The 27,361-nt window shown below is 43.4% G+C and overlaps 1 protein-coding gene across 2 annotated transcripts; it reads left to right on the top strand.

Moving 5' to 3' along the window:
* Positions 1-1,885: 1,885 nt before the first annotated feature.
* Positions 1,886-26,305, top strand: sh2b2 (SH2B adaptor protein 2). Of its 2 annotated transcripts, none has more exons than XM_084351341.1 (9): positions 1,886-2,188; positions 15,771-16,734; positions 21,733-21,834; positions 22,084-22,175; positions 22,519-22,619; positions 22,701-22,862; positions 22,971-23,173; positions 23,971-24,148; positions 25,830-26,305. In XM_084351341.1, the coding sequence occupies exons 2-9, from the start codon at positions 15,802-15,804 to the stop codon at positions 26,162-26,164; spliced, it is 2,106 nt and encodes a 701-aa protein (XP_084207467.1). In that variant the 5' UTR covers positions 1,886-2,188; positions 15,771-15,801; the 3' UTR covers positions 26,165-26,305. The 2 variants fall into 2 exon arrangements, with proteins under 2 accessions (XP_084207467.1, XP_084207466.1); XM_084351340.1 differs by having other exon boundaries at positions 21,733-21,846.
* Positions 26,306-27,361: the final 1,056 nt, after the last annotated feature.

Raw genomic sequence — 27,361 nt, 5'->3', positions numbered from 1 at the left:
AGTCACTGATTTGATTAATCCGATGTGGGTGTGTGTGGCTGTGTGAGTGCAGGTGTGTGTGGTTGTGTGTAGGAGGCGTTCAGTGACCCAGTCAAAATAGATCAGTTTGTGTTTTGGTTTTCTAAGCAACTGTGTAACAGGGGGGCAAAATGATTCCTTTCATATGTTCACACACAGACACAGATGCAGACACACACACACACACACACACACACACACACACACACACACACACACACACACAGTATTGTTTTGTGTCAGTGGCAGTTATGGCAACAATGAAAGGGCGTGGCTCCTTTAAGGACAGTCATCGCTGGCTGTTAAATAGATCAGTGAAACACACACACACACACACCCACACACACACACGCCCCCCAGTGAAGGGAGCTGTGGTCAATTCAGCCAAACACACACAGGATATGCCAGTATTTGACTGTGCCTTCAAAATAAGAGTCTTTTTGTTAAAAGTGACATTTTGGGAAATACTATTGTGTAACAAGATGATTTTTTTCTGGGCTCAATGACGCCCTGTTTTAAAGAGGTTCTCTTTAAAATGTCATTTTTTCAGGAACTGAGAATAAAAGCGTTTTTATCTGGACCGCTGTTCATTTTCAGTTCACTATGTTATCCAAGTTTCCAGGAACTTCATCCGTCATCAGTCCCTGAAACGAAATTGAAGAACGACATTAAACCCTTAGTTTTCTAATGATTACAGTGACGGATCAGTTCGTCTCTACGTGCAGCGCACAGTCAACAAAAAGCAGCTTCAGAGGCTCAGGAATGAACCAGTACTCTGATGCTGGAATAAAACTGAAACTTAACCTGTTTCCAAGCCTGTGAAACGTCGCCCACATTTACAATATGTTCAATAATTCAAAGAAAATGAAAGTTAAACAGTGACAATGACAGTCTAACCATCTGGTATCTAGGTTGTGTAGGTTGTCATATATTTACATGTATGCATGGACTGTTTGGGTCGAGCTGGCCAATTATCAGAGCTGATAATCAGTATTTTTCCGATTATTGGAATCAGTGTTTATTATTTTTATTATTAATTTAAACAAACTCTCATTTGGCTCTAATACAGCATGTAATCTGAAAAGTAACTTGTTACTAAAGTTATTACATTAATGTGGTGAGTATAAAGTACAATGTTTGTCACCAGAATGTGGAGTGGGAGCACGAAGTAGCAGAAAATGGAAACTCTCAAGTACAAACCCCCCCAAAATTGTACTCAAGTACAGTAATTGAGTAAATGTACTTAGTTACATTCCTTCACTGGTTGTCCATAAAAGAGGGACACACCCAGGATAATTTTCCTCTGTCATCTGTCCTGCAGTACACAAAACAATTGAATATTTTCACGGTTTTCTCAATACATTTTTACATACTGATCAGGAGAATACCAGGAATGCAATGCAGCGATGCAATGTAACTAAGTACATTTACTCCAGTTCTGTACTTAATTACTGTTTTGAGGTACTTGTACTTTACTTGAGTATTTCCATTTTCTTCTACTTTATACTTTCACTCCACTACTTTACATTTTGAATACACATATTGTACTTTTGACTCTGGTACATTTATTTGATTACTTTAGTTACTAGTTACTTTGCAGATTGCTGCATGAGAGCCAAAGCGGCACATTTTTAAATTAATTTATTTTATCTGCAAAACACAAAACACTGATTCTGATCAAATGTAATAAAAAATGCCTTGTATACACAGTACACACGTGTGAATATAGGCTTATGTATATTTACCTTTAGTTGTACTTTAGATACTTTATTATTTCAACATGATGTCTTTATTTTTAAGACTCAAACATGTTCACCTTTTACTGCTTTCATAAACACTTACAGGCTTCTCGCTTGTGCGGCACCTTGCAGCTTTATTCTGAAAGTATCTACCGGAAGTAGCCTTTCCTCTGAGCCTGTCTGGCTTGTCATTGGTCTGTGAAGAGCAGAGTCAAAGGTACACCACCACCACCAGCAGCAGCAGCACAGTGCGTCGAGCGGAGAGATGGAGGGAGAGCTGGCCGGCTGTGAGCGCGTCTAACCCGGGGAGGAGACCACCAGCTGAGGGGGGGGATCACCATGTTTGATCCTGAATAGACCGCATCCACTCTGCAGCACCAGGACCGTCTCACAGGCAGCGACCAGCGTCATGAAGCCAGTCCTGCATTGAGGTGAGAGCCGCTTCTTCTCCTCCGTCTCCTTCTTCTTTTTCTCCTCCTGCTGCTGCGTTTTATTTCTCATTCAGCGCGTGTGGACCGTCCCGGCGCGTCTGATTAGACATCTTGCGGAGGGTTTTCTGTTGTCAGGAGACAACAACAAACCTCCAGGTGCTGAGGAGGAGCAGGAGGAGGAGGAGATGAGGCGATGATGAGGATGAGGAGGAGGAGAGGAGAGGAGAGGAGAGGAGAGGAGGCTGCCGTGTTTTGGTGTTAAACCCAGATTCACCCTCGCAGTCAGCCTCCTCGTGCCGGAGCTGTTCGGTGGTGGAGGTGTCTGAGCGCGGACGCCGTGGACGAGGCTTCCTGGAGGAGGGTCGCGGTGTAAAAGGGGCTTTTCCGATAATCCATTTAATAGCCTTGAGGGAGTGAAGTGTGGTCAGTCAGAGCACGGCTCAGGGGCCTGATGTGATGTGATGTGATGTGATGTGATGGAGGCTGCAGGCCCGCTCGAGATGATCCAGAACCAGTGTACCGACGCGTGACTCCGGGCTCCCATTCATCTCCCGCTGTCTGGACCAGGAGCTGTCAGCCATTCAGCAGGAGGCTGCTGCCCATTCCCATTCATGAAGTCCATTACGCAGCCTGCACAACGATCCACTGTTGGCTTTAAATAGGCTCTCCGGGCCTGCAGCAGGCCTGTTTCAGGCCCGATATTGACTTTCTCTCATGTGTCTTTTTATAGGCTTCAGTCAGTTAATATGAAGCCTAATAAGCCTGATTTTAACAGGAAACACGTCTGCTAATATTATGATAAGACTGCTGGGAGGCGTCTGTGGCACTGTGCTGTGATTTTATGGTGACCAATCACAGAGAAAGGTTTATTATTATTATTTATTTATTTACATTTAAATTGTTCAATATTTTATTAGAAATGTTGTTTTTGTTCTAATTCTTAAGCAGCATCTGTTTAAAATCAAATTCTACAAAGCTGACGTAAACGTTACCCTAAAGTTAAGATATTCAGAGCTCATAGTTTGCCAAGTCCACCATGGGCAAGATATCATCTGCAGGGGGTGGACAGAATAATAAGAACACCATACACACTAGTGGTAGACTGATATGGCTTTATTAGAGCTGATACTAATACCGATTATTAGAAATCGAGGAGAGCGATAGCTGATATTTGGAACTGATGTACATTTGCAGTAAAGAATAAAATCTTAGCTTCAAATTGTAGAATAACCAGTGATGGAATGAATGAAAGTACAATGTTGAGGTACTTAACTTGAGTATTTTCTGACTCTGCTACTTCATACTTCCTCTCCACGACTTTTGTTTTGATAGATTTGGTTACTAGTTACTTTGCAGATTCAGATTATTTAGTGTTTGTGGGCTAATAATTGTGACGTGTAACCAATCATATAGTGCTAGGGCAGGACATTGTGTGAGAGGATGCTGCATCAGAGCCTAAGTAGCACATTTTTAAACTTGTTAAATTACCGATACGATAATCGGAAAAATGCTGAATATCGGCCCTGAAAATCAATCTATCGTTATTACACACCACAGAATGAGTAAGAATGGCCTTAACGTCACTGTGAAAAGCCCACTTTACATCTTCGTCACTATGTAATGATTTTTTAGTGGTCTAATCAAAGGCAGGGACTTATTTTATAGTATTATTTCTTGTTGTTGTTTTGTTGTGATTTTCAAGCAACATCCCTCAAAAGTCACATTTTACAAAGATGAGTTTTCACACAAAATGTGTTACAATGGCCTTTATTACATCTTTGCTACTATGTTATGATTTCATAGTGACCTAATCAAAGGCAGGGATCAATATTTATTACCGTACCTATAACTCTAGTCTACAAAAGTCTTGCAGGGATGTTGTTTTGGTGTTTTCCCTCTAAAGTCACGTTTTACAAACATTCATTCACTAAAACTTCAGCTTTTCACAGCTCAGTCAAGCTGAGTGACGCTACACCACTCAGGCTAGAGTATATGTATTCTGCAGGGGTGTGGACAAAATAACAAGAACACTTTATAATATCGTGAAATATCATCACAAAAATGCTTTTCCGACAGGGTCTCAACAAGAACTAATAGCATAATCTTCCAAAGATTCGTATTTTATCATAAAGGGTATTGGATAGCATTACATCCTAAAACAACTAGTCAATTAATTAAAGTTTGAAGTTATCTATCAGGAAACTCCAGCTCTATCAACTGTGCTGCATTGTTACTTTACCCCTTGTTTTAAATCTAATGATGCAAATATCAAATAAAGCACGAGAGAAGAGTTGGAATACACAAGTGTTACTGCAAGATCAATATCGTCCTGACGAATTATCGTCCTGATATTGGGAAATTTATATTATCGACTATATAACTGTAACCTTGAAATTGTAGCTGATAAATGGAGCCAATTATATGAAGTCAAATTGCTTTATCCAACAAGCGCAGCAGCTACACAAGTTGGTTTGCGATCCGCCAATACATCCAGAGAGGAAGAAGGAGAAGTAAAAGAAGTGCAGCACACCGTAGACTAGAACATGTCGTCACTGGTGTGAACGATTTTTTACAGTTTCAGAGGAAGAAAACATGAACGTCATTTACAAAACATGTCCTGCAAGGTTTTCAAAGAGGAGGGGAGATGTTAACGAGTTTTAACACAACAAATGTTATTAGAGCCGTGGAATATTAAATCACTGGTCTTTGCGCTCTACGTGCTAGCCTCTCTTACTCTCAGGTGTAAAAGAAAGCTTGAGGTGATGAACTTCTTTTATACGTTATCAGTCTGAAGTAATTACCAGCTGCAAAGTGTAAAAAAGCCATGTTGCGAAAACAGGGAAACGCTAGGAGGAAGGGAATCTGAAAAGTTGTCAATTTCCACTTTAATTTAACTGTTTTGGCGGTATCAGCTGTATCTGCAGTTCTGGCAATATCAGCATCATCAGTGGTATCAGCATTTGTAGTATTGGGGACATCGGCGGTATTGTTGATATTGTTGGTATCAGCAGTATCAGCAGTATCTGCGTTATTTGTAGTATTGTTGGTATCGGCAGTATTGTCAGTTTTGGCGTTATCAGTGGTATCTGCGTTATTTGTAGTATCGGCGGTATCTGTGGTATTGGCAGTATCAGCAGTACCAGCGGTATTGGCTGCATAAAATTCATATCTTGCATCCCTAAAAGCTGGCACATTATCAGGAAGCCATGTTGCATAGAGCCATACATGTTTTCCACCCCCTGTGTGATTATCAGGCTGTTTTCGCTCTGCGACAGCGCATTAAAAACCCCATCTCTTCCACTTGATGCTCACACGGGTTGTACAGTGTTCCTCCTCTGCACGAGGCCTGTGGTCATCTGTGAAATTAGTTAGACCTGGTGGGTGAGAGACAGGAAATGGAAGTCAGTGGCAGAATGTGCGTACTCCCACGCGCTCCGTCCTTTATCGCCGGCTGCCATATGGATGCCTGAGCTCACTCAATATTTACATTGCCACTGCTTGCCAGAGAAACCACAAGAGAGGAGAGGCTGCTGGTGGAGGACAAGCTAATTAATGTGTTTAATATCTGCGCGATGAGGCCCTGCTCATCATCATGTCTGGTTTCTTATCACCAGTTGCATCTGTCTGAATCCACACACACACACACAGAGAGAGAGAGAGAGAGAGAGAGCGCTTCATGCAGGTGGTTGTATCACTGTCTGGATCAGGGCTGCATACCTTTCTTTTGTCAGTCACAGTGAAGGTAGACTATCTCCTCTCTCTCTGGTTGTTGTGTGTTGCTATGATACAGAGTCTCCAGACAGACATTGTTCAGTCACATGAGGGACAAAGTTATCAGGGGTCAGTTCAAAGGTCACCGACCTGGCTGCTCTGAAGTGGACACTTCTAAAAGTAGGAAGAGAAAAGGGGGCCATTACTGCTGACCTCGACTCCTGCTCCTCCTCCTGATCCTCGTCTCTCATCTTCATCTCCATCTGCGATTTCTCCTCCTCCTCCTGGGATTGTTATCTTGTGTCTACATCTCCTCTGTGTTCCACCGTTCTTTGTTCAGTGTTGAAGCTGGTTTGCATCTCTTCACACACGCCTCCACACACACACACACACACACACACACACACACACACACACGCACCCCTACATTAATAATCTGTCTTTTGACTTCTTTGCGTCGGGTTTCTGTCAGAGTGACTTCCCTCTTTGTGTCAGAGTCTTGCTTTTTTTCTCTCCGTCCACCTTCAGTAGCAACTGAACATCATCACGACATGTTTGTGATGATATCTGCATCACTGTCACCTACTTTTGTCGTAATTTGGTTTTTAGTGTTTGTCAGTAATTGGATATTTCTTGCAGTGCAGGTTGTTTATGTCACATTAAATGTCAATGCAGCACAGACACAATACTGGATTAACTTTACCCAGTACAAAGTATACAGTTGGATTATTTACACAAACTAAAATATTAATACAGTGATTTCAATCCAATGTTGGACACGGAAAGCTCACGTTTAACCTTACAATGGCCACAAATACATTGTTAGTTGCACAAAATGATGTACATACAGTATTTAGGTCTGCAGCTAATGATTATTTTCAATATCAAATAATCTGTCAGTTATTTTGTCAATTAAACGATTACCTGTTTGGTCTATTAAATGTCGGAAAATGGGGAAAAATGTCAATCGGTGTTTCCTAAAGCCCAAAGATGACGTCCTCAAATGTCTCGCTTTATCCACAACCCAAAGATACTCAGTTTACTGTCATCGAGGAGTAAAGTAAAGAAAGACTAATATCCTTTGTGAAAGTGTTGCCTTCAAAAGGATTTGTCCGTCTAACAGGCAGAAGTCCAGTGATGTTCATTTAACGATTCTGCACAACGAAGAACAGCAGCAAATCCTCACGATTGACAAGCTTAACAGATGACACAATCGATTCATTCATTCAGAGCTGAAACAATTAGTCGACTAATTGACAGAAAATCAAACCTCAACAATTTTGATAAATGATTAATCGTTTCAGTTAGTTGATTAAGCAAAAGTGCCAAACATGTACTGATTCTCTCTTCTCAACTGTGATGATTTGCTGCTTTTATTTAAGTGAATATCTTTGATTCTTGGACTCACAAGTTCCTGGAGCCAAAAGTGATGCCTTCAGATGACCAAGTTTGTCTGATCAATTGTTCAAAATGGTAAAATATTGAATGTAGAGTCTCATAAAATAGAGAAAAGCTGCTAGAATCAGGAGATTTTTTGATAATTTTACCTCTTAAACGATTTAAACTATGAATCGATTATCAAAAGTACTTTCCACTAATAGACTAATCGAGTACTTGTTTCAGCTCTTCTAATTATATGCTGACATTAATATACAGTAATATTTGGACATGCATGAACAGTTCATGAAAATCACTGTGAATATGTACGAACCAACATAAACACGGCCGCGAACACATCATGTTTTATGTCCTTAAATGTCCTCAGTCCACATGTTACTGCTGCAATATTTACATCTTATATAAGACCACATAATTAATGGATTCAAGCAGTGAGTGTGTGTGTGTGTGTGTGTGTGTGTGTGTGTGTGTGTGTGTGTGTGTTGTACTGGACTGAGTGTGCTGCTGTGCTGTGGAGCAGGCTAATCTTAGAAAACATGGCCCAAACTCCCTGGGGTGGGAGCACAACATCACCAATCATCTTCATCAGCCAATCACTGAGCGTCACACTGCTGGCATGAAGCTGCTCACAGGAGCGTGTGTGTTTGGATATAGGAGTCTGGTACACTACATGCATACAGTGTTTATCTCAGAGGTATGTGTACACACAGCTTTAAAAACACAAATCCTTGGACATCCGTTATGCTTGGCTACAGCATCATTTCCTCAGTAGCTCTACGTTACAACACCACTGTATTAATCAGGCCTGTGTAGTTCTTGGCTCTGCACAGTGGAGTCCTGTGAGGGCTCCGCGAAGTACATGAAGTGAACGTGTCTTGTACGATGTGTTTTGCAGGCTGCAGTTGATAGCTTCTCCCTGCACAGTAATGTCTCTTTCCTCTCCTCTCCTCCCCGCCGGTCAGTTTACTGTTACAGACAGAACTCCCAACCATCTGACAGAGATATCAGCCCCGCTCCCCCGGGTAAAGGAGCAGCAGGAGGAAGAGGAGGGGGCACAGCAGTGGTAGATTTTTACAACAGATAGGGAGGAGATACAGGAGCGGGGGGGATTCTGAGGCCTGGAGGATGGAGGTGAACATTTTTAGATTCCCCTCGACTCCCCTCAGTCTTTTTTTTTCTCTCAGGGAAGAAAAAAAAGACTGAAGGGAGTCGTGGGGATGTGAGACTCGACATGGTGCCTCTGCTCCCCCTCGTCCTGCAGTGCGTCTCCCTCTCTTTATGTCTCCTCCACCTCCACACGCTCACTGATTGTTTTAGCAGCTGGCCTATGGAGCAAAATAACATGGCCCCCCCACCAGTGAAGGATAAAGTACTCAGATCCTTCACTTAATTTAAAGTGCTTAATACAACAATGCTGGAATACTTTATTACAATTAAAAGTCTTTTACTTCGGTAGAATTACAGAAGAATTAAGATAAAAATGTAGTTAAAGAAACCACCCCCTCAGTTTTACAGAGCTATATTGAGTGTCAGCTCATTGTTCGGCTGCAGTTTTCTTTCCGCTCTCGACTGCTGGGGGACATGGCAAAGTACTGCAGTGTGTTTATGATACACAATATGTGCCTTAATATTTTAAATTTCCTCAAAAGCACCTCATAAATGCTAGGACTGGGCAGCAAAATCAAATACCACAATATGTTTGACTAAATACCTCGATATCGGTATATACGACAATATGGTAGGGATGAACGCTGGTACTTTCATGAAATATTAACTCAACCATTATTTCCACCTTACTGATGATGATTATCAAAAAACTGACTAAGTGGCTAAAGGCAAGTATGAGAGCGAGTTGAACAGTCTAATGTTCAGACAATTACATCATTTTACTGTAATGCAGGGTGCTACTTCCAGGATAGAGAATCAGCAAACATTACTACATTAAACATAAATGAACAGGGTTTATTATTCATAAATAGACAAAGTTAGCGATTAGCTAAGGGCCAGATATTTAAATTCAGGAGGTGGTGGAGACCGAAACTGAGCTAAAAAGAGAGTTAATGTGGGATTTACATTTACCAGGTGGACACAAACACGACTCAGAATAAATGATAATGTTGCAAAGAAACGGCTGGATGGATGAGTACCCTAACACCGGGCTGAAGAGGCAGCCCTCTGCTGCTCGCTCAGGTTTGAAGCCTGTTTATCCTCCGACAACACTGTTTGACTCTTTAACATATGGGCTGAGCTTCCGGGTCTGAAAAGTGAAGCCAAGTGCCTTAAACCTGGATTCTTTCTAATGGCCCGCAGGGGGCGACTCGACTGGTTGCAAAAGTGCAATTGTATGTAAGCTTATGAGAAAATGACCCTACTTCTCACTTGATTTATCAGTAAACGGTTTCCTAATGAGTTTATGATCTCAATCGCTTCATCAATACAGCGTGATGATTATTTAGTAAATTAAGGTCCCATTTACAATCAAATAGACGATAACGCATCGTATGCTTTGCGGCATGGCTGCTCCCACTGTGTCTTCTCTGGGTCTTGGTCGGATCCAGTCATGTTATCTTCACCAGCTCCACCTCTTGTCCAAAGATGGTCACTTCTGGCTCCAAAAAAACAACATGGCAACAGCCGTAATGCCAAACTCTGTGCTTCAAACTGGCAGTCCACAAGCCAACGGCTGATATCATAGTTTACACTTGCCACGCCCAGTGTCACTGATAGGCAATCTAGTTCAGTGATTCCCAACTTTTGGGTCAGGCTCCCTCCAAAGGGTCACGAGATTAAACTGAGGGGTCGTGAGATGATTAATGGGGTTGGAAAGAAGAAAGAAAAAGGTTTGCAACACAGATTCTTCTTCTGGACTTTTCTCTAATCTTAGCTTTTCTGTGCCAAAAAGTTAGGAAAGAAATGTGTTTGTTTAGCAAATTTAACAGCTTTTCAATGTAGTTGAGTGAAAAGTTATAATAACAATAACTTGATTTATAAAGCACCTTTCAAAACATTGTTACAGAGTGCTGTACAAACAAGAAACACAGTTAAAATGGTAAAAGAAAGCAGGGTAACATGGTAGATTTATATTTAAAAAATGCATTAAAGGGGCAATATTTCCCTTAAAAATGTAGTGAAGTAGAGGTAAAATGGAAATACTCAAAGTATAAGTACCTTAATATTGTTTCATTCATATTATTTTTGCTTTATACCCGTCTGTGTGCTCTGCAGTCTGCTGAGCCTCAGAAAACCTTAATGCTGTCCACTTCCTCCAGCATCTCATGGCTTGAGTTTCATGCTGACTCGGTGAGTGGATGTGTGTGTGTGTGTGTGTGTGTGTGAGTGTGTGTGTGGGCGCGGCACACAGTCGGTTCAGTATCCTTGAGAGAGAGGCACATCCTCATCTTTGCGGAAGGGCAGGAGTTTGAGAAATGCACCTCACTGTGTATTGTTGTTTTTTCTGCTGAATGAGTGGAAAGTTGGCCCAGTGCAGGTTTTTAAATAGCTGAATGGGTATTGACTTCCTCGCAGCCAGCAGCAGAACACACACACACACACACACACACACACACACACACACAGACAGGGGTATGAGCTAATTATTACAACAACACTTGGTGATTAGCAGTTTAGCCTACACATCTCGCGTGGCTTTAAAGAGTGAATGGATGGATGTTTGGATGAATGAAGTGATGGAGTCATGAATGAAAGTGATTCTACTTTTACTTTTTATCATCTCTTCGCTGCTTTCTAGTTACACACTCCTTATGAAAAGCCACTTTAATGGCTATGAACACATTTACTAATGCTTTATAAATCGATTATGAGCCATTAAAAGAACACATGTAGGGTTGCCAGGTTGTGAGCAATCCCTCCAGCTGATGTTTTTCCTTTCTGTCGGGTAGTAAATCAGTTATAAATGTTGACAATCTGTTTATGAATTTCTAATAAGCCACAGTGTCTGAAGTTATAAATGTAAATACGGCTTCTTAATCAGTCTAGTCTTCTTTTTATAAACACTATTAAGTTGTTAATGTAGGGGTGTTTGGCTCAGATGCTCTGCAGCTCTTTTCCAGAAGTTAAGAGGTGTTGAAGCCAAAAGCGCCGTAATAATTACATTTTAGAAGCAGCCAAATACCCTCTGCTGAATACTAAAATTTCACTGAATTTACAGAATTGAAATATTTTACCGTCTGTTTGAATTAGTAGGGTTGAAAACTTGAATCTGTCTTTCTCAGATCATGTGACTGACAGAACCTGATAGGACCGAGGTCTGATTGACTCTATATACGTCCTCCCCATCACTCTGTCTGTCTCTGACTCCCTGATGAGGGACGAGGCTCAACAGTGCAGCAGACTACACACTGTACAGTGCCAGAAACAGGTTATGATAACTAAAAGGGGAAAAATATGAAAAATTGTCATAAATCTGGAGAAATACGGGAGAATTGTGACTCCGGGAAGGAACTGGGAGAGAGCACTGAAAACAGGGGTCTCCTGGGAAATTCGGGAGGGTTGGCAAGCATGCTTCAGTCAGAATTTTTAGTACTTTATTCGGGTGTCTGAATTTCACTAATCCCTTTAAGAAACCTTATAACGACCAGTCAAATTTGCACAGCTTGAAATTACCTCTTTATGGAGCCTGGGAGGTGTCTTGGCCGAAAAAAAAAAAAATGTCTTTGCACGGTTTGATTAATAATTTGGGCCCTTAATTCTAAAATGTGTCACAAGAATTACCAATTTATCCTCTCAATTTAATAAGTCAACACCATATTATATGTTTGGCCTCCTTCCCTCTTGCAGAGGCCAGCAGACGCCTTTGGTTCGGCTGATTTAGTCAGCTGGAAGTTTGAAGATGACGAAGACGACATTTATAAAGCGCTCCAGACCCTCTAGAATGAGCTTTTATGAACAGGATGGCATCTGCAGTATATCATCATCGTCCTTACGGCAAAACATCCTGTATAATACGTTAAAGGGATCTCAAAGATAACACGCAGAGTTGTGTTTAACAGCCACAGCCTGAAATAAACACATCAGTCCATGGTCTGAATAAAATCATATCAAATCCAGTACTTGTCTTGTCTTGTTGGAGAACAAACAAGACAAGACTGAAGGTATGAAGATGAGGAATTATAGTATTATATTCTCCCTTAATGACACCTCCGAGGCGCTAAACATTCATACTCATTAGTAAAAGATTGTACATTTCTTTCTTTCTTTCTTTCTTTCTTTCTTTCTTTCTCTTTATTTCTTCTCTCTCTGCCTTTTCATCAGTTTGTGGATAAGATCAGCGTCACAAAGTCGAACATCTCGTCTTTTTGCTCTTCGACTCTGTCAGGATGCATTTCTTTCACCTGACGTTATGACAGCGTTCACATCTCAGGATCTTTGGTTGTGCTTCATCCCGGGGAGCAGAATGAGGGAGAAAACAACAACACATTGTTCAGTGCTACATGAGAGTATCTTGTAATGCTGTGCTTCCAATTAAAAAAGGGTTGACTTACCTGTGTTGTATGATTTATTCATCTGGATTGTTTCGATGTGTGTTGCTCACTTTGGAGATACCAGCTGTATAGATTAGCCTTCCCTTGATTATAATGGAGCTAGATGACACATCTAGAAGAAAAAAGACATGTCACAGCGATGCCTCTTCCCAGAAATCATGATCCCGTGAACTCATGATCTAACAATCAACAGATGCTGCTGTGAGCAGTTTCATGTAGGAAGTATTTTCTTTCAGTATGTGTCCTTGTGTTATTCTGGTTTGTACTTTGTTTGTTTTACTTGGATTACTCCTTTTGTTTGTGTGCCTGCTTTTTGTTTTGCATTATTATATTCTGGATTTAAACAAAGAGTGAGGGGAAAACACAGGCATCAGACAAAGACAGGAAGTAAAACATGACACATGAGGATAAAGTTTCAACATGAAACATGAAATCACAAAACTAAACACCCAAACCATGACACGTGCAGAAGTACTCTAATCTACCCTGATGGCCCACTTCTGCACACTATAGGTGGAGAGAGGAAGAGAAGTGAAACTAAATGTCGTCATCATTTGGTGCTCTAGTTTCCTCTCGGACATCCACGCAGATAACAGAATCATTCCCCTTTCTGTTTATTTTACTACTATTCTCTAATCCTACCCTTTCCTTTACTTTCTAGTGTCTCTATCCATCAGAGCCTTCCTCTGAAGCTCTGACACCGGGTCTCAGCATCCAAGAGTTTCTCTCTCTACGCGATGAGCTAAGAGATGAGCCTCCTGTGTAGTCTCCCTTATCTCATCCTCTCTCTGATCTGGCATATTGTTTGTTTTAAGATCTGTGGGAGAAGGAATGAGACGGAGATTGGCTTGTAGTTAAATGTGTGTGTCAGACTTAATTCCAGTGGAGAGTTTTTTTTTGCGCTAATCCTTTATGAAAAGACAACCCACACCGATGCTTTTGAAAGTGACAGTAAAGAGGAAAAGGAGAAGCTCTGTGGCTTGTACGCTTGGATGTATGATTTGGTCGAAGAGGGCAGTTTCAGAAAGCAAACATTTGAGTGCAGACTCTGAGGGAACTGCCAAGAACTCGGAGAATAAGCTCTCACAGCTTGGGGAGCGTTGGCCGTCCCCGCGCGTATGTCACCCAGCCTGCCCGCTCAGATGATATCCTTTTATCTGTGCGACTTACAGACAACAATAATCGAACCAACATGTGTTTGATTGTGCGATTCTGCTCACTGATGCTGTATTAGTCACTGATGTGGTGAGGCAGAGAAAGAAAGAGAGAGAGGAGACAAGCGGTGGGATGACTCTGTGTTAGATCCTCGCTGCAGAAGAGTTTTATCAGTGATGTGATGTGGTTTGGCACCGATCGAGCCGGAGAGGGAGGCTGAGTCATACGAACACACACACACACACATGCTGAGGAGCAGAGGAATGTAAGGACGAGGGGACGAGAGGCTTAAAAAAAAGCTCATGTTGAAAAACAACAGCGAGAGGACACAAAGAGGAGCTGTGCGATCGGCCTGTGTTAACCTGCCCTGACACAACACACTCCTACTGGAGACAACTCACATCTTCTGAGCGCCTGTCAGAAACCATCAGTCACTGATTTCTTTTTGATCTGCTGTCACATCGAATCTGTCGATAAGTTGTTTTTCAAACCTTCAATGACGTGCCATCCCATCTTGAGCTTCAAAGTGAATAAAATCCCATCGCAGTGCAGAAGGATGCTGAGGACAATGAGGTCACGGTGCCAGAAATGTGAGGGTTTTAGGATGGAGACATCATCGCCTTAAAGATACAGTATGCAACATTTGGTAACTTGTAGTTTTATATCCTGAGAAACATCAGATGATACGTCAGAGAGTGAGGAAGGAAGTCGTGGTACGTGACTGAGTGCAGCGCGAATAAAACTTTAATACATTACCTCATCTGGGAACATTTCTGCCTGAGGCACAGATAGAGTCTCACCAGCAGTGATGGTTGATAATAGAGATAGACTGATTTTCAGGGCTTATATTCAGCATTTTCGCTTTGTACTAAAGAACAGTACTTGAATAGATTGTACTTGGGTTTATTCCATCGCTCGTTGTTCCAAATATCGTCATCGGTCTTCTTGATTTCTAATAATCGGCATCATATCGGCCCTGAAAAAGCCATAATGTTCGACCTCTAGCTGATAACAATGAAGACGACAACTCCCATGACCACACACTACTTCACAAAATCATCAAACTATGTCTTTGTTGTGATTTAGAGACCCTGCAGCAGAAGTTATATACACTGTGTGCTTAAGATTTTTCTTCAGAGGTTGAGTCATTTTTTTAACATCTTTGGCTACATGAAACCATTTAAAAATGTCTTGGATTAATGCTGGCCTGTTTTTGAAACTTAGATGGAGGATGAGTCTCGGCCCAGAATGAATCCCTTTAACTTTTGGTGCAGATACAGTAAAGAGACGCATCCAGGAATGACCTACTGTCTTCAACATTGCGAGATAGGGCGTTTTTTTTACATTTTCGTTAATTTCTCAGGGAATGATGCATGGATCTTGATGGAAAGGTGTATGTAGGCCTCTAGTATCTATTACATCAAATTATGATTAAGCACTTTTTGGTGGTGATACACGGCTATCGAGTTTGATATCGGATTAGGTTTGATTGAACTAAAGAGGGCTGTTGGGCCTTGGCGGAGGTATACGCTCTACTGGGTGCCATTCTAGTTTGTTGATAAACACGTGTCACAGAGAGTCTGTACACGAGGACTTCATGTTTCATATCATCGAGATATAAATATTCCACTGACAGACAGGAGCTGGTCCAGCAGTCTGCTTCATTCACACATCTTTTGTTCTTTGCACCATCACACATGCAGGCTGTTCCACAACTGTTGTGCATCTGATCCAAAGCCAGCAGTTACACACAAATACATGCTACAATCTTCTCCTTGCAGCCACACTAACACTCTGCTCCTCTTTTTCCTCTCCAGCCTCTCCTCGGTGGGTTGGCATGGCCCAGTGATGAACGGAGCGGTGGTGCCCGGTAGCCCGGAGCTCTCCTCCTCGTGCCCACTGCCTGACTGGCGAGAGTTCTGTGAGCTCCACGCTCGAGCCTCCGCTGCAGACTTCGCTGACAAGTTCCAGCGCTTCCTGTCCGAGAACCCGTGCTACGACTCGCCCGGCGCCGATGTGAGCTTCTCACAGCACTTTGCTCATCACTTTCTGGAGTGTTTCACTGCAGCTTTGACACAGGCTCGAGAGAGCCAGGCGTCCTCGCCAGGGGAGGACGGCTCCAACGCAGCGCCAAAGTACAGCATCGTTCCCTTTCTAGGAATCCAGGGCTGCCCGCTGTCCTACGGTCACGACCTTTACCAGAGACGCAAGGACGCAGGGGCTTCTAGTGAATCCCTAGACAGTATGGATAGCGGAGGTGGAGGGATAGATGGAGGAGGCAGTGGCACCACTGCCTCCCGAGGCCCCCAGCCAGCTCACAAAGTTTCTGCTCTTGGACAGTCCCGCAGCTCAGAGGACGTGTCGGTCAGTCACCCAAAGGCTCGCTTCAAGAAGGGCTTCTCCCTGAGGAACATGAGCCTCTGTGTGGTGGACGGGGTGAAGGAGATGTGGCACAGGCGGGCCTCCCCTGAACCCGATGGTCCCTCCGGAACCAGGAAGGCTAACGGGGCTGGTGGAGGAGGAGGAGGAGGAGGTGCAGGAGGAGGGGAGGCAGCAGGGGGAGAGAAGTGGTCCCAAAAACTGCGGCTTCCCAGAGGCTCCCAGGGCCACAAGGCTGAGATGCTGGAAATCCAGAGGGAGGGAGCGCTGAGGTACATGGTGGCTGATGACACAAACTGTATGGGCGCTGCACAGTGGCAGAAGTGCCGCCTGCTGCTGAGGAAGACGAAGAGGGACGAAGGAGGCGAGAGGTTCCTGCTGGAGTTCTACGTACCACCCAAGGTACACAAACACACACAGACATGGAGCACAAGTAGGCAGAAAACACGGATGTAGTGCTGGAATGATTAGCTGGGAAAATGCCAGCTTCTTTCACCGTTTGATAGTATTTAAAATGTAAGTTTCTGAACAGTTGGGCTGCCAACACAATCCGTTAGAGAACGTCACATTTTTTTTTAACCTTCAGTCAATTCCCTCTTTTTGAAACAGCTTCATTTAAAGTCTTTCAATGTATTTACGCCAACTGCATCAAACACTTTTTCCACCCAACCCTGCCTGACAGAAATAAAACGGATAGACAAACACATTTTTTATGGCTTTATTTAGAAATGGGATGAGAGAGAGGGGGAATGAAATGCAGCAAAGGGCCACAGGTCAGACTCGAACCCTGGGCCGCTGCAGCAAGGACACAGACTCCATACCTGGGGTGCACGCTCTACCATCTGAGCTACTATTGTGCCCTCACAAGCAAATTATTTACGAATGTGTCCATTAAATCCACAATCCTTAAAGGAAAAGTTTCATTTGAAAAAGAAAATTGGAGCTTCCTAGCAAAATAGTGTTGCAGCTTTCTCCTAAACATATAAGGTAGATGGGGACTTATTTTAAAACGTAAAAAAACAACCTAAAAGAATCAATAAAAAGGCTCCATACAGCTCGTCTGGCATAATCCAAGTCTCCAGAACCACAGGATCACAAATTGATTTTTTTTTTCACCTTTATGGACTACAAAACAAGGTGCAGGAAAATCTGTGTTTTCATAGTCTCTATCGGGGTCTTTGTCCAGACCCCAAATGCTGCAAAACTTTCCACCAGAGCCACTTCTATCATAGCAAAGATTTTTGCAGGTACAGTGAGAAAGTCACTTCCTCAATCCACTGTTTAGAAGCGCACATGTCTGATTGAATAATTCATGAAAATAATCACTGGTAACAGCCCTCTCTGAATCCCAGATATAAATCCAGCCTGATAATCCAGCCCCTGTGACCCTGACTCTGAGCTCTGCCTGAAGTCAAACTGCACACACACACACACACACACACACACACACACACGCACACACACAGACTCACAGACTCACGTGCATGCATGCACACTTCACATTTGTCTTTATGGGATTTCCAGATCATTGCCCCTGACCTTAAGAAGGCTGCGAGGCTGTGCAGCTGAGTGTGTGTAAATCTGCCAACGTCCTTTGATCATGGCTGGTGGGAATGTGGGGATAAGGCTGTGCAGAGAGGGGGAGAGGGGTAAGGACAGGTGGGAGACAGGCATGGGAGGGGGTGAAGGGGCTGGTGGAGAGAACCAGAGACTGTGAGAAAGAGAGAGAGAGAGAGGAAGCTGTTACATTGATTTCTGTAAGCGGGAGCGGATCACAAAGATTCCCTTTCAAGTGCAAAAAATAAGTATCGATCGGCTCTTTGGCAAACTGTCCGCTGTGACAAACTGAAAATAGGAACCAAAATAGTTTGGTGAGTCATTCACAAACTTGTTGAAAGCCACGAGGGGAACACACGAAACGAAACTTAATAACTGTGTGTCAGCAGTTTCATCTGTAATGCTCTATTAGCACCCACATGTGAGAAAATTGTCATGAGTCGCAGACTGAGACTGAGAGAAACTTCAGAGCTGCTGCGAAGTGACACATTAATTAAACGCACACATCTCGACAGGCCTGCCCCGCAGACACTCCGACTTGTTTTATCACTGCCGTCCTATTCAGGTCTTACAAATCATAACGGTGCAGAGTCAACAGTGTCGGAAAGATAAACTGACTCATAAAATCTCACTCCTCCTGCCTGCTCCTGGCTGACTGGCTCTGGCTCCATCCCTGTCAGGGTCATCAATCTGAGACGGCACACTGCAGCATGCTAACGGCCTGCATTATGACACAGCGGCAGGTCCTGAGACGACGACACACTCTGAGGTTCACACCACCCGAAGGAACAATAACTGAGAGCAAGAGTAGCTGTAACACAACACAAATGTCTAAAAACGACTCGACCTTTCGTTATATATTCTGTTGAGTTGTGTATCTCACATTCCCGACAATGTTCAAAGGTGTCTAAATCTCTGTGGTTTCCGCTTTGTGTTAACAATAGATCAGATAACATGTGTAATGGAGAGGGATGGCTCATAGTGATGAACCCACAGATATTTGTATTTCTTTTCTTAACGTCCCCTAACTTGAATGATTTGGTTCTTTTATTTAATCTTTTATATACTTTATTTTTTCTGTAAGGGTTTCTTTCCATTTTTAAAATTATTCCAGACGCTTGACTTGAGGGAGGGAGCGCTCAACATTTTGCTAGCGATGTAACTTAAAGCCTGGCTGTTGCTCGGTCACTAATCACTGTCCCTGGCTCCGTGCAGTGCTGGTGACTTTAGATGAAAGCTGTGACGCACAAAACAATCAAGCTTAAATCTCCTTGTCTAAGAATAAGTAATGATAATTAATGGGATGCATACTGAAAAGTGTTGCACTGCAACTACTGGGTTATTTGGGATTTTTTATGAAATGCGTTAAAAAAGTAAACAAAACAAAAAAAAACAATAGATGCCATTGAATATTGATTTGGATGTCGATTACCATGGCAACAGTCGAAGCTTTGAAGCAACCCTATATATAGCTTAGCTGCTTCCTGGCTTACAGTTCATTACAAAGATCTTCAATCAAAGCTCTAAACTAAACAGAGGAAAGGAAGAAAAAAACACAAGTATTAAAATAAAAAAGAAAAGTTTGGTTCAATCTTACCGCTCTTATCACTTATCAGTGTTGTTTCTAGATGGGGCAAGCTCATAAAACCGTGTGCTAACTGCTCAGCACCATGTGGCAACCAGACAAAGTTAGCGATTACCGGGTGAACACAGTGAAGCATCTTAAGAGCCAAACATTTCCCTCAGGAGTTCGGTGGAAAGTAAAGTGAATATTGGACTTTCGCTCATCAGGAGACCAGAAACACAGCGTCAGATGAATGCTAGTGTTGCTGTGACCACTATACACAAACAAACTCACTATAACCAAATAAAAACAATCACCAAGTATCTCAAAACATGGACAATACAAACAAAACAATCTGGCGTTGGTCTCGATTAGAGATAAGAGAGAAAAAATGTTTTGTCATTTGGGTGGACTGCACCTTTAAGTGTAAGACCACCCTCACTACATGCACATGTCCTGTAAGAGCTACATGCAGTCACGTGCGCTGGTTAACACTGGTTCCCACCAACTACACATTTCCACAGACAGTGAGGTACAGTACAGTACAGGAAACGGTCAGATAGTTTAATACAGGAAGTGGTTTTTGACATCTGATACGCGGAGAGGAATTGTGGGCGTGGATGGCAGCCAGCTGCACAGGCAGATCAAGATGAGAACAGTGTTGCTCCAGACAGATCAGCTGATAAGCCTCTGCCAGACCATCAGTCAGCCTCCTTCTCGCTCTGCCTCTCCTGACACACACAGAAATAAACACACACACACACACACACACACACACACACACACACAGCTCACCGCCTCCAACACACTCATTGGATCTGTTAAGATTATCGTCTGGATCCAGCTCTCTGCAGAGGGCAAGCGGAGGCCAGGATGTTGTTCTGTGTTCACCCTCTTGTAAACGCCTTCCTGTTTTCAGCAGGAATAACTGCTGCGAAACATGGAGAGGGAATAAGAGAGACCGCATCACAACCCAGCAGATTCTGCAATCTTTTAGTAACGGTCTTATTTTATTTGAATGAGTTATTCAATCTCGAGACACATGGAGCTCATTGGAGCCGAAGCTGCACCGATAATTCAGGCTGCACGTCGCCCTTTCATTATCGTGGAGAGGTCTGAGGGTTTGGAGAAGCCGGGTGTTTTTTACACTTAAGAAGAGGGTGAAGTGATAGCATGTAATGTAAACCTGCAGCCCTAATTAAAAGCTCTGTTTATGGTTATTTCTGTAGTAAAATATAAAGTTTCTACTTTTACAAGTGCTCCTACAGGATGTGCTGAAGGACCTCATTTTACTTTGGACCGTTCATCATTGTTTATTGGGGCTTTTGGTGATTAAATTATAGTCCCACCCAGGCAGTGATGCATTTTTTTTGTTTTCTAAAGTAGAAATGATAAGAAATAATGTTGCTACAACATTACACATGTTTCTCGACCCAGTGTGGTATGAAAGCAACAAGCAGTGAATGCTTGTTGCTTTGGCTCCAAACCTTTTTTGTAAGACATCTCGCCACATCCACGTCAGACGATCTCATGTAACCTTTTACCAACACCACCAGTTATGTTATTAATGATATTATATTATATTAAGGATGATATTTAACCATTGATCAGTAGTATTAGAGTGGGTGTTTTCATACAGATCACCTCTCAGTGTTTAGTTTGCTTTGGTTACTTTCAGCTGTCCATTTCAATCATTTATCCATTACTGATAGCTAACTATTTCATTTCCTCTGCTCTCTTGCTGTCTTTAGTTTTCACACACTTAATTGCAATCAACCCATTAATGACTGACAACTACATTTACTGTAATATGTTAAGGAAAAGCCCCACAGATTTGGGGGAACAAACAAAATCAAAAGTTTAGATTTCACATTTTTATCATGCCTTAACTGGGAGACAAAGTTGATTTAAAATGAAAAAAAAAATCACTTAAATAAGTTTAACATTCATTTGACGTGCTAAATATCTGACTTACGCTGACAGAGAATATTTTTATTGAGCCTTGATATTTCTTTGGAGGATTTCAAGATAAAACTATGGAGAGAAGAAAAGCAAGACTAGATAAAACATTTTGCTGTGTAGCAGTAAAACTTATTTGATTATGTTGCAGCCCCATAGATTGATCTTATAACTGCAGTTGTTAATGCTGACCTCATGTCTAGGTTGCTACTCAATGCTGAGTTATCACATATCACAAGCAAAATCTTTCTTTTTATTACAGTTCAATTAAATGTGACTTTAATTCTGTTTGTTTGTGCATCTTTATCTTCATGTTTCAGTCCTCAAAACCCAAAGTGAGCATCCCTCTGTCAGCCATCGTGGAGGTGAGGACCACCATGCCGCTGGAGATGCCCGACAAGGACAACACGTTTGTTCTCAAGGTCGGGACCAAGGTTATTAAAGTTCACTTTAATTTAACTAAATAAACTTAAACTGAATTGAAAAGAAAAATGAAAAATACAAACCTACATTAACTCTGGAACAGTTCAACAGCCACAGTAACACACCTGCCTCAGTCTCAGATATAATTGATTTATATAAACAGGTTGTTGGAAAATGAGCCGTTCTGTCCGCTGGTCCTTTGAACAGAGCTCAGTGTGTGATCGCAGTGTGTTTGGCTGCTTCCACAGGTGGAAAACGGGGGAGAGTATATCCTGGAAACCATTGACTCGCTGCAGAAAAACTCCTGGGTCGCTGACATCCAGGACTGCATAGACCCGGGGTAAACCACCAGATAAATATTTGCTGTTGGCTGAGGATGGAGAGAAGAGAGGGATGGAGAGAGAGGGGGGAGGAGGAGTAACACACACAGTCATTAATCATCAAATTAGTGGAGTTTCTGACAGGTTGCTTTCGCACAAACATGGGCGAGCTCGCACCGCTGACATTCCTCCCCAGTTTGTTGGGTGAGTGGACGTTTGTCGGTGCAGCTCAGGACGTAAACAGAAAGATTATTTGTGTCTGTGTTTGGAGGATGTGAATGTGTGTAGAGTTTGGGACTCGGTGATGTTTGGGTTTTGTGTATACGTTCTTGCGGTTCTCCTGACCTGCCTGCTTGTGTACAGTGACAGCGGCGATGACATCGAGCTGGCGTCGTGTCCTCACGGTCAGGCGTCCAAAGACTGCTCCATGGTGGCCTCATGCAGCTGCGAGCTGCTGTCTGAGGGTGAGCAAAGACGCATTCACTCTTACATGACACTCGTTTGATTCACGTGAATGTGTTAAAATTCAAAGAAATGTGTTGTAGGTGTGTATCGTGCTCCGGAGAGGCCGTGTCCTACAGCTGCAGAGCATTACAGTGCCCCCTCAGTGCGTTGCAGGGAACCCCCCTTCACCCAGCACCCATCCCACATGCCTTTAGAGCGCTTCCTCCAGTCCCCAGAGGCCCAGGGCTCCAACTCCTCCGCAGGTAATTACACCAACATGTCCTTTTCTCTCCAGACACACGATATCAAAGCATATGAATACTCAACAAGGATAGGAAAAGAAGAAAATAATTGATATTGTTTCATCTCAGGTGGCAGTGAAGGAGCCAAAGAGTCAGACGGCGATGCCAGCCTGGCGGGTTACCCATGGTTCCACGGTACACTGTCCCGTGTGCGTGCGGCCCAGTTGGTGCTTGCAGGCGGGGCCAGGAGCCACGGGCTCTTCGTGATTCGTCAGAGCGAGACGAGGCCGGGCGAGTACGTCCTCACCTTCAACTTTCAAGGCAAAGCCAAGGTGAGTCGATGAGAGAGAGCAGAAACAGCACCATGTGATGTGACTGATTCTACATTAGCTGTTTAGTTTATACATACAATTTAGTTTATAAAAGGTAGAAAATAAGTCGAAAGTCGTGGCTTCAATTTGCTTATGCGTTGAATTTAAAGTGATTTGAAATAAAAAAAGAGGAAATTCTGCCACATGAGAAGAAAAAAAATGTCATTCTACTTAATAAACACTTAAAACAATAATTTATCAAAATCGCCATTTACTATAGATTGTATATTCCTTAAATAATGAATTAACTTAACTTCTAACTAACTAGAGTACATTAATCTCCTCCCAGCTGCAGCTCTGCTCTGCAGCAGAGTTAAATTCACTCAGGCTTGTTCTCAGGACATTTTGGGATGCAGCCACTGCAGCTCACAGCTCACCAAGTAGTCCAGGTCCCTGGAAAAGATGCAGTAATGTCAACGTTTTGTGCTCTTATGCAACATGATCCCTGCACATCACATCCTGCCAGCAGGCAGTGTTGAGGAAGTGTCAGCTGCCGCCTCTTCCTCTGGTGTCAGCCCTGGCATTCTGTCGCTCTGCTCCCACAGCGAGATGCCTCGCAGAAATGTCCTGACCTCTGTCTTGGTCGGTCTGTTTCAGATGTTCACTGTGTCTCACACTGAAATTTTCTGTCCTGTGTCCTTTTCCATCCCTCGTTTTTTTTTACCATCTATCTCTCCCTCTTCATTCTTTTGGATCTTAAACCTTTCTCTCCCTTGTTGCTATCCCGTCTCCCTCTTTCCTTTCCTTCTTCCTCCCAGCATTTGCGTTTGTCAGTGAACGAGAACGGGCAGTGCCACGTCCACCACTTGTGGTTCCACACCGTGTCGGACATGTTGAGACACTTCCACGCCCACCCCATCCCCCTCGAGTCTGGAGGCTCTGCTGACATCACATTACGCTCCTATGTACAAGTGCAGCGAAGCTCCACCACCACAGGTACACACCACTCAAACATGAACTGCTCACATACGAGCTTGAAAATATAACTGCAGATTTAACTGGAGAGGCCACAGACGTGAATCTCTCTTATTAGACACCTGTACTGGACAAATAATAATATTTGGTTATAATTTGACATTTGATGTCGAGACCCTGACAAGGTTTTCTATTAACATGAAAAGGCCACTGGTTGGTAGTTAATAGATGCTTAATCGGTGCTTTATTTACAGCAGGTGGAAAAGTCAAAGTCAAGTCAACATCGTAGACGTAGTTGTTCTCACACTTGCCTCTATACTACACGTGTTACCGGAGGATACCACTAGGTACACGTTAGCATGTTGTCCCCATACCGGTGCTACACCACTCCTACCGTTCATGTGCATAGTGCATCTTGTGCATCAGCATTTTTTTTTCTGAGGACGTGCACAACTGACGCTCCAAACAGAAGCAGAATATGCAAGCCGGCAAATATATCTTCAGCCTTTACATAATTGAAATGAGTGAGTTATACAAAAAAATCACCCATTGTACAGTTGTCATGAGTGGGAAAATGAGCTACAGAGACAAAAAACATATTTTGAACCAGGCTGTATTTCGGCTGTACAGTTTTGCATTTTAACATGGGGGTTCTCATGGGGATTGACCGTGGATATAACAAGAGAAATCTGAATACAGGACCTCCTGTCGACAGCTGCTCAGTGGTGCATGTAGCCAAAAGCACTCGACTTCCTGTGGGGTCCATAGAGCGTGTACACTCAAGACTTCCACCAACCGTGCCCGCTAACTTCCGGTTTAGCTCCCAGCTTACTTGAATATGGGTAAAATAATTTAATTGTGCGGCTCTTCTGGACTTTCCAAATGTTATTGGATCGAATGGCTCAAATGATGATAGTAAAAAGAGCCATTTGTTATACAGCCACTTCTCTCACAATGTAAGCTTATCGGAAAAAGTGCTTTTGGGTCCCAGTGCATCACGTGATGTTGTAATTACACAGTTTGACCACTACAAAAACTGGCTTCAAAGCCTGGTGCTCTCCCCAAGTGACCATTCAATGAACTGATCCTCAGTCCAGCAAAGGATATCGGAGGCTGATTAAAAACTTCCAGAAAGTCAAATGTGTCGATGGATAGCTGAGGTTTTCAAGAGGGAGCAGAGCTAAAACTCACTGAACCCCTCCTCCTCCTCGTCCTCCTCCTCGTCCATACTAACACTACTCCTGCCCTCCGCTCTCCTGGCATGGGATGAATGCCCTCCTGTACAGGAGAGTGAGGGGGCGATTATACCGCAGGAGTTTTGCATGCAGGCCGAGACTCCGGCCCCAACCCACCCTGGTGGCCACAAAGAGGCCCTCTGTTTCCCCAAAACGCTGGACCTACTCACACACATGCACTCACTCCCAAACACTGACTTTCATAGAGTGAGGGTTTGATTCAGGGTGTAAAAGGCTTTACTGATACACTGCTCAGGCGTGTCTTTGGCACCAGTGTTGTCAGTGTTAGAGAAAGGACAATAAAGGAGGCCCACACTGCCTGTGTTTACATGCTGCGCTATGAAGGAGCCTTTTGCCAGCAGCTCTCCAGTGTAAAGCAACAAACAATTATCAAAAGCATAAATTAATCAATTATTAATCTCCAGTTAAAATGATTTTTTTTTCCTTCTTCCCAAAATCTGCTGCAGATGTGACCGTGCCTCCAGTCCTCACCCCACCCAGGGATGCAGGCTGTCGGACAGATTCAGCCCAGCCTGCTCTCCACCCTCCTGGGATCACACCGCCTGCAGGGCCCCCTCCTGACGCCCCGCTCTCCTCGAGCACCTCCTCCTCACCCACCGCCCTCCCCTCCCTCTCCCGCAGTGACCCAGGTACCGGAGCAGGAGTGGGAGGAGGGTTACAGAGCCGGAGCAACAGCTCCGAACGCCTGCTGGAGGCCTCTACTGGTGCATCCGAGGACTACCACGACGCTGATGGGACTCGCAGGGCCCGAGCAGTGGAGAACCAGTACTCTTTCTACTAAACGACCCAGGGCAGGGTTCAGTCACGTATTTTCTGGGTTGGAGGTGACATGGGACAATCTGCTGATGATGAAAACGGTCCAGATCATTGGATCACCCGTCGTTTTGTTTGTTTGTTTTGTTTCAAGGCAGTTTCCTGTTGCTCTGATACAAGAGGGGAGGTGAGATCGTACCGAGCAGCGTGTCCTCAGCGGATCTGTGGCTTCATTTCAAACTTAGTTGTCCAAGAACATCAGTGTACAGAGAAACAGACGAAATGGAGAAAATGAGGTGGGGCAGGAGATGAAACCAAGATATAGAAAAAGCAGATGAGTGTAGGAAGAGAAAGCTGGAGGAAGTCATATGGCTTTGATTCATGTCCTCTGACCACTTCCTGTTCATCCTCACCCACAGTTCCCTGGGAGCAGAGCCTGTGTCACCACCCCGCTGAAGGGTTGAGAGCTTGAAATGACCCTGAAGAAACAGCTCCCTCCCCTCAGAGCTCCCGAGAGCATCCCGTTAATGTTTGTAAAGCTGCTTTGAGTCTGTCCCGGATATCCTCGATGTCCCCGCAGGGTTTCCCTACAAAGTCTTGCCCTGGGTCTCGGCTCTACACTAACATCACTACAGCGATCATGGGTGTGTTAGTGTTAGCTCGGAGATGTTTTTCTTAAACGTGTACAGCCTAAAGGGTCTTAGTGCCTGACAATTTCCTTGGACTTGAACGGACTGTTTGCGAGGAGGTCTCGCATTATCACAATAGCCCAAAAATTAAACGCAGGTGATTACTTTACTGTCAGTTTCCCGCTCAACGTGCATATCTCTGCACACTGAAACGGTTTTGTTGTCACAGTTTCATCGATGCCCGCAACATACACACAGGTGGTCATATGTTGAGAGTTTAAAAATGCTGAAACGGAAGATAAAAACACAAAAGCAGGCAGGGCAGCTCCAGTGTTGCTGTCGTACTGGGTTATTTCTATGAGTGTGTGGTGGTGTATTAGAGTCCAAATATTTTTCAATGATCGGTGTGCTACAGTAGTGTTTCTAAAACAATGGTTTTCGAGGTCCCTCCGTCTGGTGCTGGTTCTGTATTCAAGCTTATCATATCAATAACCTGTAGAATAGATATGCTGTTAATATAGGAGTTCACTATGAAGTAATGCCTTTAAGATATTATTATACCAAATCCAGCATTTATCGGAGGGACTGGGGCCTAG

The sequence above is a fragment of the Pagrus pagrus genome, assembly GCF_965226575.1.
Source record: "Pagrus pagrus genome assembly, chromosome: 4".
NCBI classification, from domain to species: Eukaryota; Metazoa; Chordata; class Actinopteri; order Spariformes; family Sparidae; genus Pagrus; species Pagrus pagrus.
The sequence above is the reverse complement of the archived record's forward strand: the minus strand, read 5'-3'. Positions and strand labels throughout refer to the sequence as shown.

Bases quoted from the DNA above. Each gene is read 5' to 3' on its own strand.
- sh2b2 (XM_084351340.1), top strand. From the start codon at position 15,802: ATGAACGGAGCGGTGGTGCCCGGTAGCCCGGAGCTCTCCTCCTCGTGC. The intron at 22,863-22,970 runs GTAATTACACCA...GTTTCATCTCAG, and splicing joins GGGCTCCAACTCCTCCGCAG to GTGGCAGTGAAGGAGCCAAA. The intron at 23,174-23,970 runs GTGAGTCGATGA...TCTTCCTCCCAG, and splicing joins ACTTTCAAGGCAAAGCCAAG to CATTTGCGTTTGTCAGTGAA.